Source organism: Perca fluviatilis, chromosome 15 (assembly GCF_010015445.1).
Source record: "Perca fluviatilis chromosome 15, GENO_Pfluv_1.0, whole genome shotgun sequence".
Classification (NCBI taxonomy): domain Eukaryota; kingdom Metazoa; phylum Chordata; class Actinopteri; order Perciformes; family Percidae; genus Perca; species Perca fluviatilis.
In genome coordinates, this window is record NC_053126.1 from 10,782,059 (window position 1) to 10,796,024 (window position 13,966).

The 13,966-nt window shown below is 40.5% G+C and overlaps 1 protein-coding gene across 1 annotated transcript; it reads right to left on the reverse strand.

Annotated features, from left to right (window-relative positions):
* Window positions 1-2,212: 2,212 nt before the first annotated feature.
* Window positions 2,213-9,507, reverse strand: LOC120574455 (LITAF domain-containing protein-like). The gene is made up of 5 exons (XM_039824730.1): window positions 9,372-9,507; window positions 8,415-8,514; window positions 5,141-5,173; window positions 2,846-2,990; window positions 2,213-2,458 (listed from the first exon to the last, which is right to left on the reverse strand). Exons 2-5 carry the CDS (start codon window positions 8,443-8,445, stop codon window positions 2,353-2,355), a joined length of 315 nt encoding a protein of 104 aa, XP_039680664.1. The 5' UTR covers window positions 8,446-8,514; window positions 9,372-9,507; the 3' UTR covers window positions 2,213-2,352.
* Window positions 9,508-13,966: the final 4,459 nt, after the last annotated feature.

A 13,966-nucleotide genomic window follows, 5' to 3' on the forward strand; every position in this document is an offset into this window, starting at 1 on the left:
ATGAAGCACAATGAGAAAAGACCTGGGCACTGAGAAACATGAAATTATGCGGCCAAAAATGTAAAACAGCCAGCAACCAACTGGATTCACCACTGGAGAACTCATAATACTGCAGACAGCTGAATAAAAGTTGTTTTTTTATTGGCATTTATATCCCTTGTTTAATGTACTACAAATGCTTGCTGAATATACAGCCTCATCATATATTTGATTAGCATTGAAATTATAACGTAAAAGAGTCGTAAAATGACAACAATGTCAGTATAGCTGCATTTAATATCATAATTTTAATCAGTATAAAAAAATGTGGTACACTTTACAAAAAGGTACACAAAAAAATAGGTAGTTAAAGGAGAACTCCGGGCAATTTTTACATTAATCTTGATCGCTATATGTATATGAGTACTGTCGATAGCAAAAAAAAACGAGCCGAATCGGTGCTAGCAACACGGAGCTGCTGCAGCTAATGCCGAGAGCTCCCACTCAGCTAAAACGGCAGTTATGGGGGCATAAGATAAAGAGTGTCTTTGTGCCTCTTAACAGACACAACAATTAAAATGTCTGTGCAACACGAACAGGGCCCTTACATGACAACAAGATGCGTTTAGCAACTTAGCCATTGTTTAAATTCACCTACCCTCTTAGCTGCTAGCTGCCGTCTGGGATGAGTGAGTGTGTTCAGCCAGGCTCCGGTAATAATCATCACGCAGCAGTTCCATGTGTATTGTAGCATATATATCCATTTTGTGTGCTGTCGTTGGTGAATATGAGTCTCTACAGTGGCGAATTGTGTGGTAGTTTCCTTAGCCAGGCTAGCAGCCCCCACCGGGCATCCTTCTACTTCCTCCCCGCCTCCCTTGCCTGCCGCTGCCGACAACAATCCACAGGCGCCCGCTGGTCTGGTGGATGTCCTCCAGAGGACAGTTCATGCTTTCACGGCGAAATTTTGAAGTTTATTCCCCCCTCAAAAATAGGTAATTGAGCACTGTAGTGGTTATGATCATATCAGAGACTATGTAACTACATGGAAACAGACCAAATGATGCCTGTTTCTTGTAAAGTAACTAGCATTACAGAAGGCTGTAGCCTTGCGCTGAAGCCCCGTGGGAATTCAGTTGTAGCAGGAAAAGGTAAACAACGGAGCGTAGTGTGTGAAGAGTGAAGAACGGAGGTGTTCACAAGGGAAGAAGCTTGGAGTAACGTAACTATGGAGCTAGAGCTAGCATTCAGTAACGCTATTCGTAATAGTATTACAAGAAACAGGCATCATTTGGTCTGTTTCCATGTAGTTACATAGTCACTGATAGGATCACTTCAGTGCTCAATTACCTATTTATGAGGGGGGAATAAACTTCAAAATTTCGCCGTGAAAGCATGAACTGTCCTCTGGAGGACATCCACCAGACCAGGCGGGCTGTGGATTGTTGTGCGGCGCGCAGGCAAGGGAGGCGGGGAGGAAGTAGAAGGATGCCCGGTCGGGGCTGCTAGCCTGGCTAAGGAAACTACCACACAATTCGCCACTGCAGAGACTCATATTCACCAACGACAGCACACAAAATGGATATATATGCTACAATACACATGGAACTGCTGCGTGATGATTATTACCGGAGCCTGGCTGAACACACTCACTCATCCCAGACGGCAGCTAGCAGCTAAGAAGGTAGGTGAATTTAAACAATGGCTAAGTTGCTAAACGCATCTTGTTGTCATGTAAGGGCCCTGTTCGTGTTGCACAGACATTTTAATTGCATTTTGTGTCTGTTAAGAGGCACAAAGGCACTCTTTATCTTATGCCCCCATAACTGCCGTTTTAGCTGAGTGGGAGCTCTCGGCATTAGCTGCAGCAACTCCGTGTTGCTAGCACCGATTCGGCTCGTTTTTTTTTGCTATCGACAGTACTCATATACATATAGCGATCAAGATTAACGTAAAAATTGCCCGGAGTTCTCCTTTAATGATTGCTTACTGTTTTTGAAATGGTAGTTACTGTTTTTCAGAAGGGTAGTTATAGTTACCCTTTTTCAGTAGGGTAACAGTAACTACCCTTCTGAAAAAGGGTAACTACCCTTCTGAAAAACAGTAAGTACCCTTCTAAAAAAGGGTAACTAATCATTCGTTACCCTTCTGAAAAACAGTAACTACCCTTCTGAAAAAGGGTAACTAATCATTCGTTACCCTTCTGAAAAAGGGTAAGTACCCTTCTGAAAAACAGTAACTACCCTTTCAAAAACTAATCATTAACTACCTATTTTTTTGTGTACCTTATTGTAAAGTGTTACCAAAGATGTTGTAGAGCAAGTTAAGGCTACAGATAAGCATTGAGGTCTTTTCCTTCATTCACAGTCACTTTCACATTCGCTTGTATATGTAGATGACATTGTTGCAGTTAGGACAGCGATGCTCCACATCTTTGCAGGAATCAACACAGAACGGGATAAAACAGCAAAGAAAAAACCTGTGGGAGTAAACAAAGAATTGTAACTTTCCAGTTGTTCCTAAAGTTATAATAGTTTGTGACAGAGTGTACCATGTCCTGTATCATTTCAGACATTCTCTCCTTTTAACTTGCTTTCCCTTTTAAAAAACCAAATCTCACATTGGCATATCCAACATGATCACCACTCATCTGTACTTGATGTTGTGTTTGTTTTTGCTATTATTATTACTATTTTATTGTCTTTTAAGGTGACCTTGAGTGTCCAGAAAAGTGCCCATAAATAAAATGTATTATTATTATTATTATTATTATTATTATTATTATTATTATTATATATTTTATCCAAGATAGAAGCCACCATAAACTAGACGTGTAGTAAGTTTCTATCCAAAAGGTTGTTTTTACCCAAAGAGGGTGAGGCCACCACAGATGGCCCAGGTCATCAGGCCTGCTTTGTGCTCTGTCTTGGTGATGACCGTCTCCTGGCAGTGGGTACACACAGTTTGTCCCGGGACATCATTTAGTGCTGGCGTTACTATCGTTTGAGTCACTGAGAATGAGAAATGCACAACACAAAAAGTAAAGGATTTGTCTCCTTATTCGTTTGTCTCCGTATTAATTTTTGAATCTTTATCAGTATTTACTTGTAACCACTAGCCTCGTGAGACCGTCCTGATCTCGCGAGCTCCAGTTTTCCACTCGCAGATCAGTCTGGCATCTTGAGATAGAGAAAATTTGGAACCGTTCGCCAAACGACCGGGCCAATCAGCGTTGGTTTTGAGGTGGTGATAGACAGATGGTTTATCCAATCAGCTAACCAGTATTTTCAGACGCGGTAACCCTAATTCTGTTAGCCACTGGCTAATGCTTTTTTTCCTCTTGGAACCTGAAATGGTGCCTTTTATTCTTAAATTCTCGTTACACAAACTGCAAATATCCTTTACCGACATGTTGCTTGCATGCTGCGCTAACGAGCTATGCTTTGCCTGCAGCAGCAGGCTTGTATTTTCATACGCTTAGTGGATCCGATTGGTTGATCTGGCCCATCTATCAACATAAGTGATAGACAGATGGCTCATCTAATCAGCTAACCAGTATTTCCGCCCCTTCCCAAAAGTTCTCCAACGGAAAGTTCCCAGATGGATATGCCGAGCAAATGCGAAGCAATCCATCTGGTGGAGTCAGGTTATGTAACCACTGCAATTGAAAACATCCTAGTCTAGACACATCAAAGAAGGTGACATTAGCTAGTGTTTGCATAGTTTGGACAGTCTTAAAGGAACACGCCGACTTATTGGGACTTTAGCTTATTCACCGTATCCCCCAGAGTTAGACAAGTCCATACATACCCTTCTCATCTCTGTGCGTGTTGTAACTCTGTCTGACGCACCCACCGCTAGCCTAGCTTATCCCAGATCCTGGAGCTAACCGGCTCCATCTAGCCTACTGCTCCCAATAAGTGACAAAATAACGATCTCTCTGCTCCTCACCACGGGGCTTCTCAGGTGCTGCGAGCCAATCACTCCGCCCAAGTAGCAGAAGTAGCAGTGCTTCGCCTTCTGAGAATTAGTTCCCAGTATGTATACGGTTAGAATATGGCTGTGTCTCATGTGACCTTATGCTGTGACTATACAAATCACAAGATGTAAATAGGAAAATGTTCGGCGTTACTTTGTCACTTATTGGGAACAGTAGGCTAGTTGGAGCCGGTTACTTCCAGGATCTGTGCTAAGCTAGGCTAGCGGTGGGTGCGTCAGACAGAGTTACAACACGCATGGAGATGAGAAGGTTATGTATGGACTTATCTAACTCTGGGGGATACGGTGTATAAGCTAAAGTCCTAATAAGTTGGCGTGTTCCTTTAAAGCACTCCCATCCCTAACCTCTTGCAGGGGGAAAACACGTTACAAAGAAGGGCCCAATTGTATAAAGAAATGTATTTTTATTATTATTTAATAAAACTGTTGTGGCCAGCTATTTGAACATTTTGGTTGTTTCTGTAGTTTTTCCACTTTGGGATGTTACCACCAGATTTGAGGACAAAAATATACTGACTGCACTGACTCTCAACAAGACCAGCATAGTACAACAACTGTAATTTAATAAGAAGTTTCTGTTTTGTTTCTGCCTGTCTACGGTCCCTATCCTATAATTTAAGTTATTGAGGCATCCCAACATAGAGGGTTCCACAGTAAAGGACGGCTCAGAATTTTCTCATTGTGTAGTGGGATACTGTCATTGACAGACAAACAGTGTAACATACAACATACCAATTAGTGTCCATGTGAGAAGCCCACAGTTCAGATGACAGTTCAGATTTCCATGAATCACTTACTCGTCTGTTACAAGCAATACTCAAAATGTGACTGCTCACCAGAAGAAGAAAAAGTGAACAATAGCGTTTTGTTATGGACAGAAGCTACAAATGGGCTATTCTTCAGATCCCTTTGGTAGGAAACCGAGGACTTCCCCCCTCTGACCTTTGGACAGCATGCAGAGGCAGTTCTCACTTTACAAACAGAACTGAAACCAATTGACGATCTGTTCACAGATGTGTGTTCACAATTGTGTGCTCACAGGTGTGTCTTCACAGATGTGTTTTCATGTGCAGGGTGTAAACGTGTGTTTGTTTACATGTTGTGAGAAATGGTGTATATGTATTGTCTTTTACATGAGAAAGTATTGTCTCAGCCATCTCACCTGTTGCGACAGGTGCAGCCAGGGGCGGAGCACCTGCCAGATAAAGCACAGTTTACCAAAGCAGGAAAGGACGATTCAGAAAAAATTTCCATGAATCACTTATTGTTTATTGAAATTGTTAAGAGGATAACCCCTTGAGATGAAGCAAGGGGTTAGTGTGGTTATATAGACATCATTTATGGATATGTTTCTCATAGGTGATACAAACAAGACATTCTCATACCTAAAGGACAGAATAGGTGGATTGTCAATGGCTCCCCAAACGACATATATGACCATTGTATTTACTGCCACGCAGTTGCCGTTTTAAATGAATAAGGTGGAAACTTTAATCATGTGACCGTTCAATTTAACGTAATGGCAGCAGCTTTTAACCAGTTGTTGATCCACAGACTGTATGAGTGAAGCCGAAACATCTGGATCGCCCCCTGGTGGCTGACTGTAGTATAGGTCATAAAGCAGACATTTTTATAAAAATAGACTAACAATTGTGTCATAACCACGCGACTTACTGTCGCACAGTAGAGTAATTACCGTATAGTACAGGAGAAGCTCGCAGGCAGTTTTGACTTACATTAGCTGTTTAAGTTTAATTACTAATGTTAACTAGCATTTTAGTTAGCAATAATTAGCCTGTGTCCATGTTATCTCCTTACATATACCTACGCTCTCCGTCTCTGCAAGATTGGGAATGATTGAGATTTCTCTTGACACCAGACACGTAACTATCGGTAAGCAGGGTAAGCGATGCTTACGGGCCCGGACCAATCAGGGGCCCGCATCACTGGAAGATATTGATTGACAGTCGGGGCCCCCTATCGCATTATCATTAGTCGCGACAGCAGTCCCACGTCACAATTGAGGACAGCTATTCTAGTAAGTGCAATGATAAGTTAAAGTCCAATAAGTTTATCAAACCGTAAGAATGTGTGTGTGTCCAGGATAGGAAATTAACTAACAATGTAAAGATCAACAATCAAAATATGGACTTGAGCTATGACTTATATGTTCATATTTGATTAATTCAATAAATTATTATTTTTTCTCTTAAATACACCAGCCATTTTCATATTATACCAACATTTGCAGCATCCTGAGCCTTTTTGGTAAGGTCCCTAGGAAATCTCAGCCCAGAGAAATTAATTAATAGTAATAATTATTATTCTCCCCAAAAAAAGGTTTCCTTTCTATTTTTAAAGAACTATACAAAACAATTGCAACTTTTTTTGTCTTCTGCAACTTCATTGCAAAAAACAAAAGACATTGCAACTTTTTTTTTACAAAAGCTCCCGTGAAATCAGGCATTTTGGGCCGCAACAATCTCAAAAAAGGGCTGCGAAATCCTGGAGGGACTGCCCATGTAGGCTACTCCTGATTTTGTCAGTCATCTCATCTCTTATATGCAGTGTCTCTATGATCCTGTCCTGTCCTATTCATGGTAGCCTACTCGTGGACATTGCGCTGTCATCACGTGCTGTAGTAGGGGGGCCCGCCTTCATAATCCTGTTTAGGGGCCCGGTGTTGGCTTGTTAAGCCACTGCTTGACACAGCTACCAGAAGACTTAAGGCCTTTTTATAGTTGTGCGTCGAATCGACGGCGCTGGGTCCGGCGTAGACGCAGACCCCTCTGCGTCTACACCGGACCCTACGCCGTAGCCTGACGTGCACCTCTCGAAAAATGTAACTACACGTCGCAGCGACGCACGTTGCTCGTCCGTGGCTTGTTAGCGTTGCATTTCCCCCTAGTCATTTTCTGGTTCTCCTTCTCCATAAACAACGTGAAATCAAGGAGAGGGCCAACTTTTCCTGCTACAGATTCCCCACCGTGGTCAGAAAACACAGGAGAGACACTTTGTTTCTGTCACTATGACTCTAGAGTCGCTACTCGCTCCGATCGCCGGCACTCTCTCACTTCTCTCTACCACACACTCCCCACACACACTCACATGCGCTCGACGCACACACCAGCGCACAAGTCGTAAACATCAGGCCACATAGGCTACGGCGAGAGCTCTGCGTGGAGCCTCCGCACAACTGTAAAACGGCATTTACAACTTTCAGACAGGTTGCTCACGTCACATTTACGTTGTCTCTCTCAGTTGGAGGCTGCACAGTAACGCTCAACCCTCACCGGAAAAGTGCTTCTAATATCCTTCACTAGTCTCCGTCCAGAGCAACGGGATCCGTTGGTCCAGTTTATGTACTGTCTATGGTAAGGGCAGACTAAAAAATTGTAAGTACATGTCAAATAATTCTTTAAGTGTTTGGTTTTAATTACTTAATTCTATAAAAAAAAATGGGATGAAACGTCATGATTGACAGCTGTTATTAACTCACGATTGGTCGTGCGGTTGTATGGGTGGGACTTCGATATTGCTGCCTCACTCCCGGTCACTACTGCGCAGACTCTTGCTCTAAACTTACAAGATGGCAGCCAAATCTGAGATATTTTGGCTTCACTTTTGTACAGTGGGAGGAAGTGGAGACGCGTCGTCCATCTTCATATACAATTTATGCTTTAAACACATAGTAAACGTTGCGAAATGGAACTAGTTAATTTTGGGGAACAAAAATACTTAAATAGGATAAGTACAACATCAGTGATTTGCTTAAAATGAGTCATGTTGTCACGATTTCAGCAGGTGGACCCAAATGCAAGACTCTTCCAGTCAGGCGTGCAGAACAAACACACTTTATTGTACCACAACAACTACAAACTAATAACTACGGACGAACAGAGAGAGACGAACCGACAAGAGACAAAGGAACACAGGGGTGTAGAAATACACAGACCAATAAACAGAAAGACAGGGAATTGGACAAGACAGTAACGAGCAACAGGTGAGAGCGGAAACGGAGGGAAACTAACAAGAGAGGAAGTGCAGACCATATACGGGGAAGGGCGGAGACAAAGACAGATGACAGACAGGTAACAACAGAACACAGCAACAAGCACAGATACCAAAATACACAAAAAGGCCACAAGAGGGGCACAAAGGCAAGCAGTCTCAGCCGGATCCTGACACATGTAAAAGTACTAAAATGAGGACGTAACATGATGTCACAGACGTTGATGCGTCATGGACTAAAGTCCTTAAAACTTGGTTAAATTCAAAAAGTGATAGTTGACTTTTGGTTTCACACGAGACACAAACCCTGGATTCCTAAAAAGTCCTGTTTGTTTGAACAGTATCATATTTTAGCCCAGGCAGACACAGACCTCCCTGTGCAGGTGGAGGCGCTGCAGGGGAGAAGCCCGGGTGAGGGTAAATACCTGGCTGCTCCACGGCACCCCCGTGGTTCATAGTTGGCCCAGGGTATGGTGGAGCCGAATCCTTTGCTGGGTATCCTTTTTCCACCTTCAGAAATCTTAACTGCATATTAGAAATGTGTATTATTCATTTTTTCAACTGGCTTTCGGGTTTAATCAGCACTGCCACAAAAAGTACAAATGGCATTTGAACACTTTTCATTACATAGTAATATATGAGGAAATGATAGTGAAAGTGTATGCTTTTAAAAAAATACAAACTGGAGCAGATTTGGTTAGAAATGCAGCCAAAGAAAAAAAGATTTCATCAAATTTAGAAGAAAAAAAAGCAAACAGTTACACCTCACAAACATTTCCATTAATATCTATAATATGTTTTAAAGAAATTATCAGGTTAGACTTGCTCCAATAATGTTGCTCTGTACTTGTCCTGAGTTTTCAGGGGGGCAAACCGACATACTTTAGTGCTGTATTTTGATAATATGGAATAATGTAGTGCCAGATTGTATGCTGGTCGGCCTCGCTCATAGTGAACAGGCCCCGTCAGTCCCTGCAAGACTTCCTGTCTCATCAGAAATGGACCCTAAATCAATTAGAGCATGAGCCACACGCATTAATTCACCACAGCACTGGACTTGAGCCTCAGCCTGTTTTGTTTGGACAGTGTGGCTGGATAAAGGTTACATCACCGATGTCTGACAGGAAAAATGCACTATGTTCATATTCTTTGCATCTCTTCTGTACAGTAGTGGAATAATAACATCAACAACTAAGTTAGGATAACACCCAAATTCATTTACAGTACAAACACAACCTAACCCTAACCCCTAATCCTAACCCTAGTACAAACACAAAGCTGATAACTTCAACACAATGGCAACAGCAGCTGATCATTATATAGCTACAACATTTTTTATTTCCCTACCTGTTACTTTAAATCAAAATAAAAGAGTTACTCACCCTTTCTCCTGGAGCTGCCTGGTACCGAGTGAGGCAATTAGAAAGTAAAACTGAGAGATTCTTTTCAAAACCAGAGCTTTGACTGGAGACAGATATTTCCTGTATTTCGTGCAATGTAATGGACGGACTGTTTTAGTCCTACAACTCTCTGATTCCTCCCACTCCTTAACCCTCCCTTCTATTCCATGTGATGTGGAGCTATTTTAATTCCAAAGGCCAAGGGAACTTTATCAGGATGCATAGTATCCTGGATCCATGAAATAACTGGCCTTTAAAAATAAGAAATCTGCCTGCCTCAATGAGAATTTAACATAGGGGTGTGTATACTTATGCCCCCTGTATTTTAAGGAAGAACATTGATTTATTTACGATACATTATTCATTCACAAAGAAAATTGGTGTCCTTAAAAGGTCGAATTTTTCCTCATTTTTTTAATTAAGGCATTAAGATCAATTTCCAAAGGATGATTTTTTTATTCCTCTTTATAGTCAATTTTAGCATGGGTATGTAAACTTATGAGCACAACTGCACTGTAAAAAATGTGACCAATGGTTACTTAAAAAATGTATGGCAACAATGTGACACGTAATATAATTGAATAGATTTTAAAGGGGTGATAGAATGATTATATAGGGTATTTCACACTGTTCCTTATGGTCTCCTAATGGGGTATGTAACATTGGTTGGGCTGAAAATGGCCTGGTTGATATTTTATTGGCCCTTATGCATCCCTGTGTTTTGGCCCTATTTGTAACAAGAGCTTTTCTTCCAAATATGGTATGGTCATGAATATTTAGATGAGCTGCGCGCTGATTGGTTGAGCAACTTGCCATACGCACACATTAGAGACGCGCACTGATTGGTTGAGCGAATCCCCAATACACATACATTAGAGAAGCGACAGCTGGCGGCATAACTATAATATATTTACGGTTTGAATTTCGTCACGCCACTTATATAACATCATTCCCCAATGTCTTATAAAGCTAACCGTTGTGTCCGATTTGATTTTAAGGCATTTTTATGAACGCGAGGCGTCTTTGTAGGACGAGCAGCTGCTTGCTATATGTCCCATTCATTACAATGGGGAAATACCGCAGCTAGCTAGCTACATTGTCGCCATAACTAAATTATATTTACAGTTTGAATTTCGTCACGCCACTTATACGACATCATTCCTCAATGTCTTATAAAGCTAACCGTTGTGTCCGATTTGATTTTAAGGCATTTTTATGAACGCGAGGCGTCTTTGTAGGACCAGCAGCTGCTTGCTATATGTCCCATTCATTACAATGGGGAAATACCGCAGCTAGCTAGCTACACTTTCGCCATAACTAAATTATATTTACAGTTTGAATTTCGTCACGCCACTTATATAACATCATTCCCCAATGTCTTATAAAGCTAACCGTTGTGTCCGATTTGATTTTAAGGCATTTTTATGAACGCAAGGCGTCTTTGTAGGACGAGCAGCTGCTTGCTATATGTCCCATTCATTACAATGGGGAAATACCGCAGCTAGCTAGCTACACTGTCGCCATAACTAAATTATATTTAAAGTTTGAATTTCGTCACGCCACTTATATAACATCATTCCCCAATGTCTTATAAAGCTAACCGTTGTGTCCGATTTGATTTTAAGGCATTTTTATGAACGCGAGGCGTCTTTGTAGGACGAGCAGCTGCTTGCTGTATGTCCCATTCATTACAATGGGGAAATATCGCAGCTTGCTCACTTTCGCAAAACTAAAGTATATTTACAGTTTGAATTTCGTCACGGCATGACTATTACAGATTCCTCAAGGCCTTACAAAGCTTAGCTAACACTTGTCGGATTTCGGATTTCAATTGAATGTATTTTTGTGAATGTCAGAGTTAGGAGGAGGCTAGCTAGCTCTCATTGATGGACTCCATCTCACCGCGGCTCTATCAATGAGACTTCGGCGGACAAGAGGCGTTTATTTCCCCGATTGTTTGTTTAAATAACTCAACACACATACCCATTATAAGATTTACTGGAACCTGCGGGCTGCGGTAAAAGATTGGCGGCGTAGCTCGCTTCGCTGACACTCGCGGTCAGGGCGGCGATGTAGCAACCCAGGCAGCACCAACACCAGCGCTAAACTCCGACACACAGTCGGAGGACATTTGCAATTAGCCATCCATTTTTCGTAAAAGGCCCCCCCATTTGAGCTTTATATGGTTGATTTCTCGCATAAAAAGTTTCAGAAGTGAATTTTGTAATGGAATAGCAGAGATCTGCGTGACCTAGCTAGATTCAGAAGACTACCTGATCTCAGGTCAGTTGTGTAGCCTATGTAAATGTTGGGGCGTGACTGTTCTCTTAATACACCCACGGCTGTGACAAAGGTTCCGGTTTTTGGGAGGTTGACGTCAACTTCCAGCTTTGTTGAGATTCGCCCGTTTTCAGCGGCAGTTTCAAAATATGAGATTTTCATAGTAAAGGGGTGTCAATGGGATTTTGAGCTTCTATGTATGTCCTATTTACCCTCCGAACTGTCGTTATTCAACTATGACAGGGTAAAATCAGTTTTGCATTCTATCACCCCTTTAAGTTCTACAACTTTGATTAAAAAGTATTGAATTAATTAACTAAATTTAAACAAAACAATTAGTACATGTTCATAAAAGCAAGACTTAAAATGTGTTGGATTTAGTAATAGCATGCAAAATGATAAGTTATATAGCCAAACATATTTTAGTAAATCCAAATCAGTTTCACAAGGAAAACTGATTCATGTTCAATAAGTATCTGAGCAAAAGTAATTTAGATTTACTAAATATCTAGGAGAAATTACTTTAGATTTACTAAATATATAGGAGAAATTGCTTTAGATTTACTAAATATCTGGAAGAAATTAATTTAATTTACTAAATATCTGGATAAAAATAAGTATTGTATTCACTAACATAAAATAAATTATATTAACTAATATTTTAGCACATTGTTGCCTAATTCAAAACACTGCATTTCTTATTTATCCGTACCTAAATGAATTGTTTACATTGAAGTTTTAATTGGTATCACATTACTTTAAATCTATTCAATTATATTGAATGTCACTTTGTTGCCATCATTTTTCTATGTATAATACACTCAATATCATGCTTTCTTGGTGCCACAGGTAACTTAAATTGGGTTAATAAATCATTATGCATAATAAGAACAGCAGGTAAACATTTATTATTAACATTTATACCTTATTTATACAATAGGGACACAATATAATGGCATTTGGGATCTTGTTAATAAATGTTTAATCATTTAATGTTGTTTAATTTCTGCTACATCATTGGCTTAAATTGTCCACACTGATTTGTGATGTGATTTAAGGTTTAGTCCTGTTGCATTTAAATTAAGACAATGTTTTCAGTCTGCAAATTTTTCTTACACTTTCATTTATGTAAAATAGGACTCACTTAAACAATCACATTAATTTTTTCAAATTCCTTAATTAAAACATGTCAAATTTGCATCCCTGGTGTACACAGAGGAATCACAAGGTACAAAAACAGCTGCCTGTGGCAATATAAATTCAAAAACACAATGCCACTCCCGTAAAATGAGTATGGTTGGTTTGATATTTCTAAACAACCACATGTTGCACTGAAAATCAATATTTTTCAGTTACTTAACAGTTGAAAAAGAAAATGCCCAAACTTTCATCAAGTGGAAGCAAGTTAAGAACAATCAGGGCAGCGTGAAAATTTTTTATGGTCTTTATGTTTAATTTCGTAACTTTTATGAAGAGTAAAGTAATCTTCAAATTCCAAGTCCAAATACTAAAGACTGAACTCATCAGAAATTCCAAAGGTCTCCTTCAGTAACAGTTTGCAGTTCCTCCACAATGAGTGGGTAACCATGTGACAGTTTTGACAGTAACTTAATTGTTCCCTTTCATTCTGCGAGGGTCCCTTTTCTTAAACTAGTAGCTTATTCTTGAGGCTGTTCACTTTTGGGCACAGCTTTGAACAATCCAGCTCAAGGAGGAGTTTCTGGAAGACTTCAAGCATGTACCTGAGCTACTTGGGATAAGCAAGATTCACTGCATATCATGGCCGCGGGAACTAGGGGTGCGGAGGGTGCTGCAGCACCCCCTAGCAAAAGGAGAAACTACTACAACCATTTTTTTTATTTTTAATACTTTGATTATTAATATAAACCTAATCCCTTTCATTACAAATTAAATGTAATACATTTTAAAATTGGGTAAGTAAGAGTTAAACACATAATTTGATTAGAATAAATCTGCCGATTTTACCAAGAGCGAGGCGAGCCGTGCGCCTCTGACGCTCATTCATGAGTGGTGAAGATAGTTGTGGAAACTTTCCTGGCTGGTCAACAGTACACAAGTTAGCTAGCCATGGCACAAAAGTGCATTTTGGATTTCTTCATAGATTAACCACAAGCTAAAAAGCGTAAAAGACCGGAGGCAGAAAACTCAGCAACTGTAACTGAATGAAGTAGCAACCCTGCTAGCAACAGACGACGAGGGAGCTAATCTTGTAAACCAAGCTAGCAGCACCAGCGTAGCCACAGAGGGAACATCAACGTCAACTCAGTGCTGCCAGC

Coding starts and splice junctions, on each gene's coding strand:
- LOC120574455 (XM_039824730.1), bottom strand. CDS start 8,445: ATGAACCACGGGGGTGCCGTGGAGCAGCCAG. Junction 2,991..5,140: donor GGCTGCACCTGTCGCAACAG/GTGAGATGGCTG, acceptor TCTCATTCTCAG/TGACTCAAACGATAGTAACG. Junction 2,459..2,845: donor GGTGGCCTCACCCTCTTTGG/GTAAAAACAACC, acceptor TTACTCCCACAG/GTTTTTTCTTTGCTGTTTTA.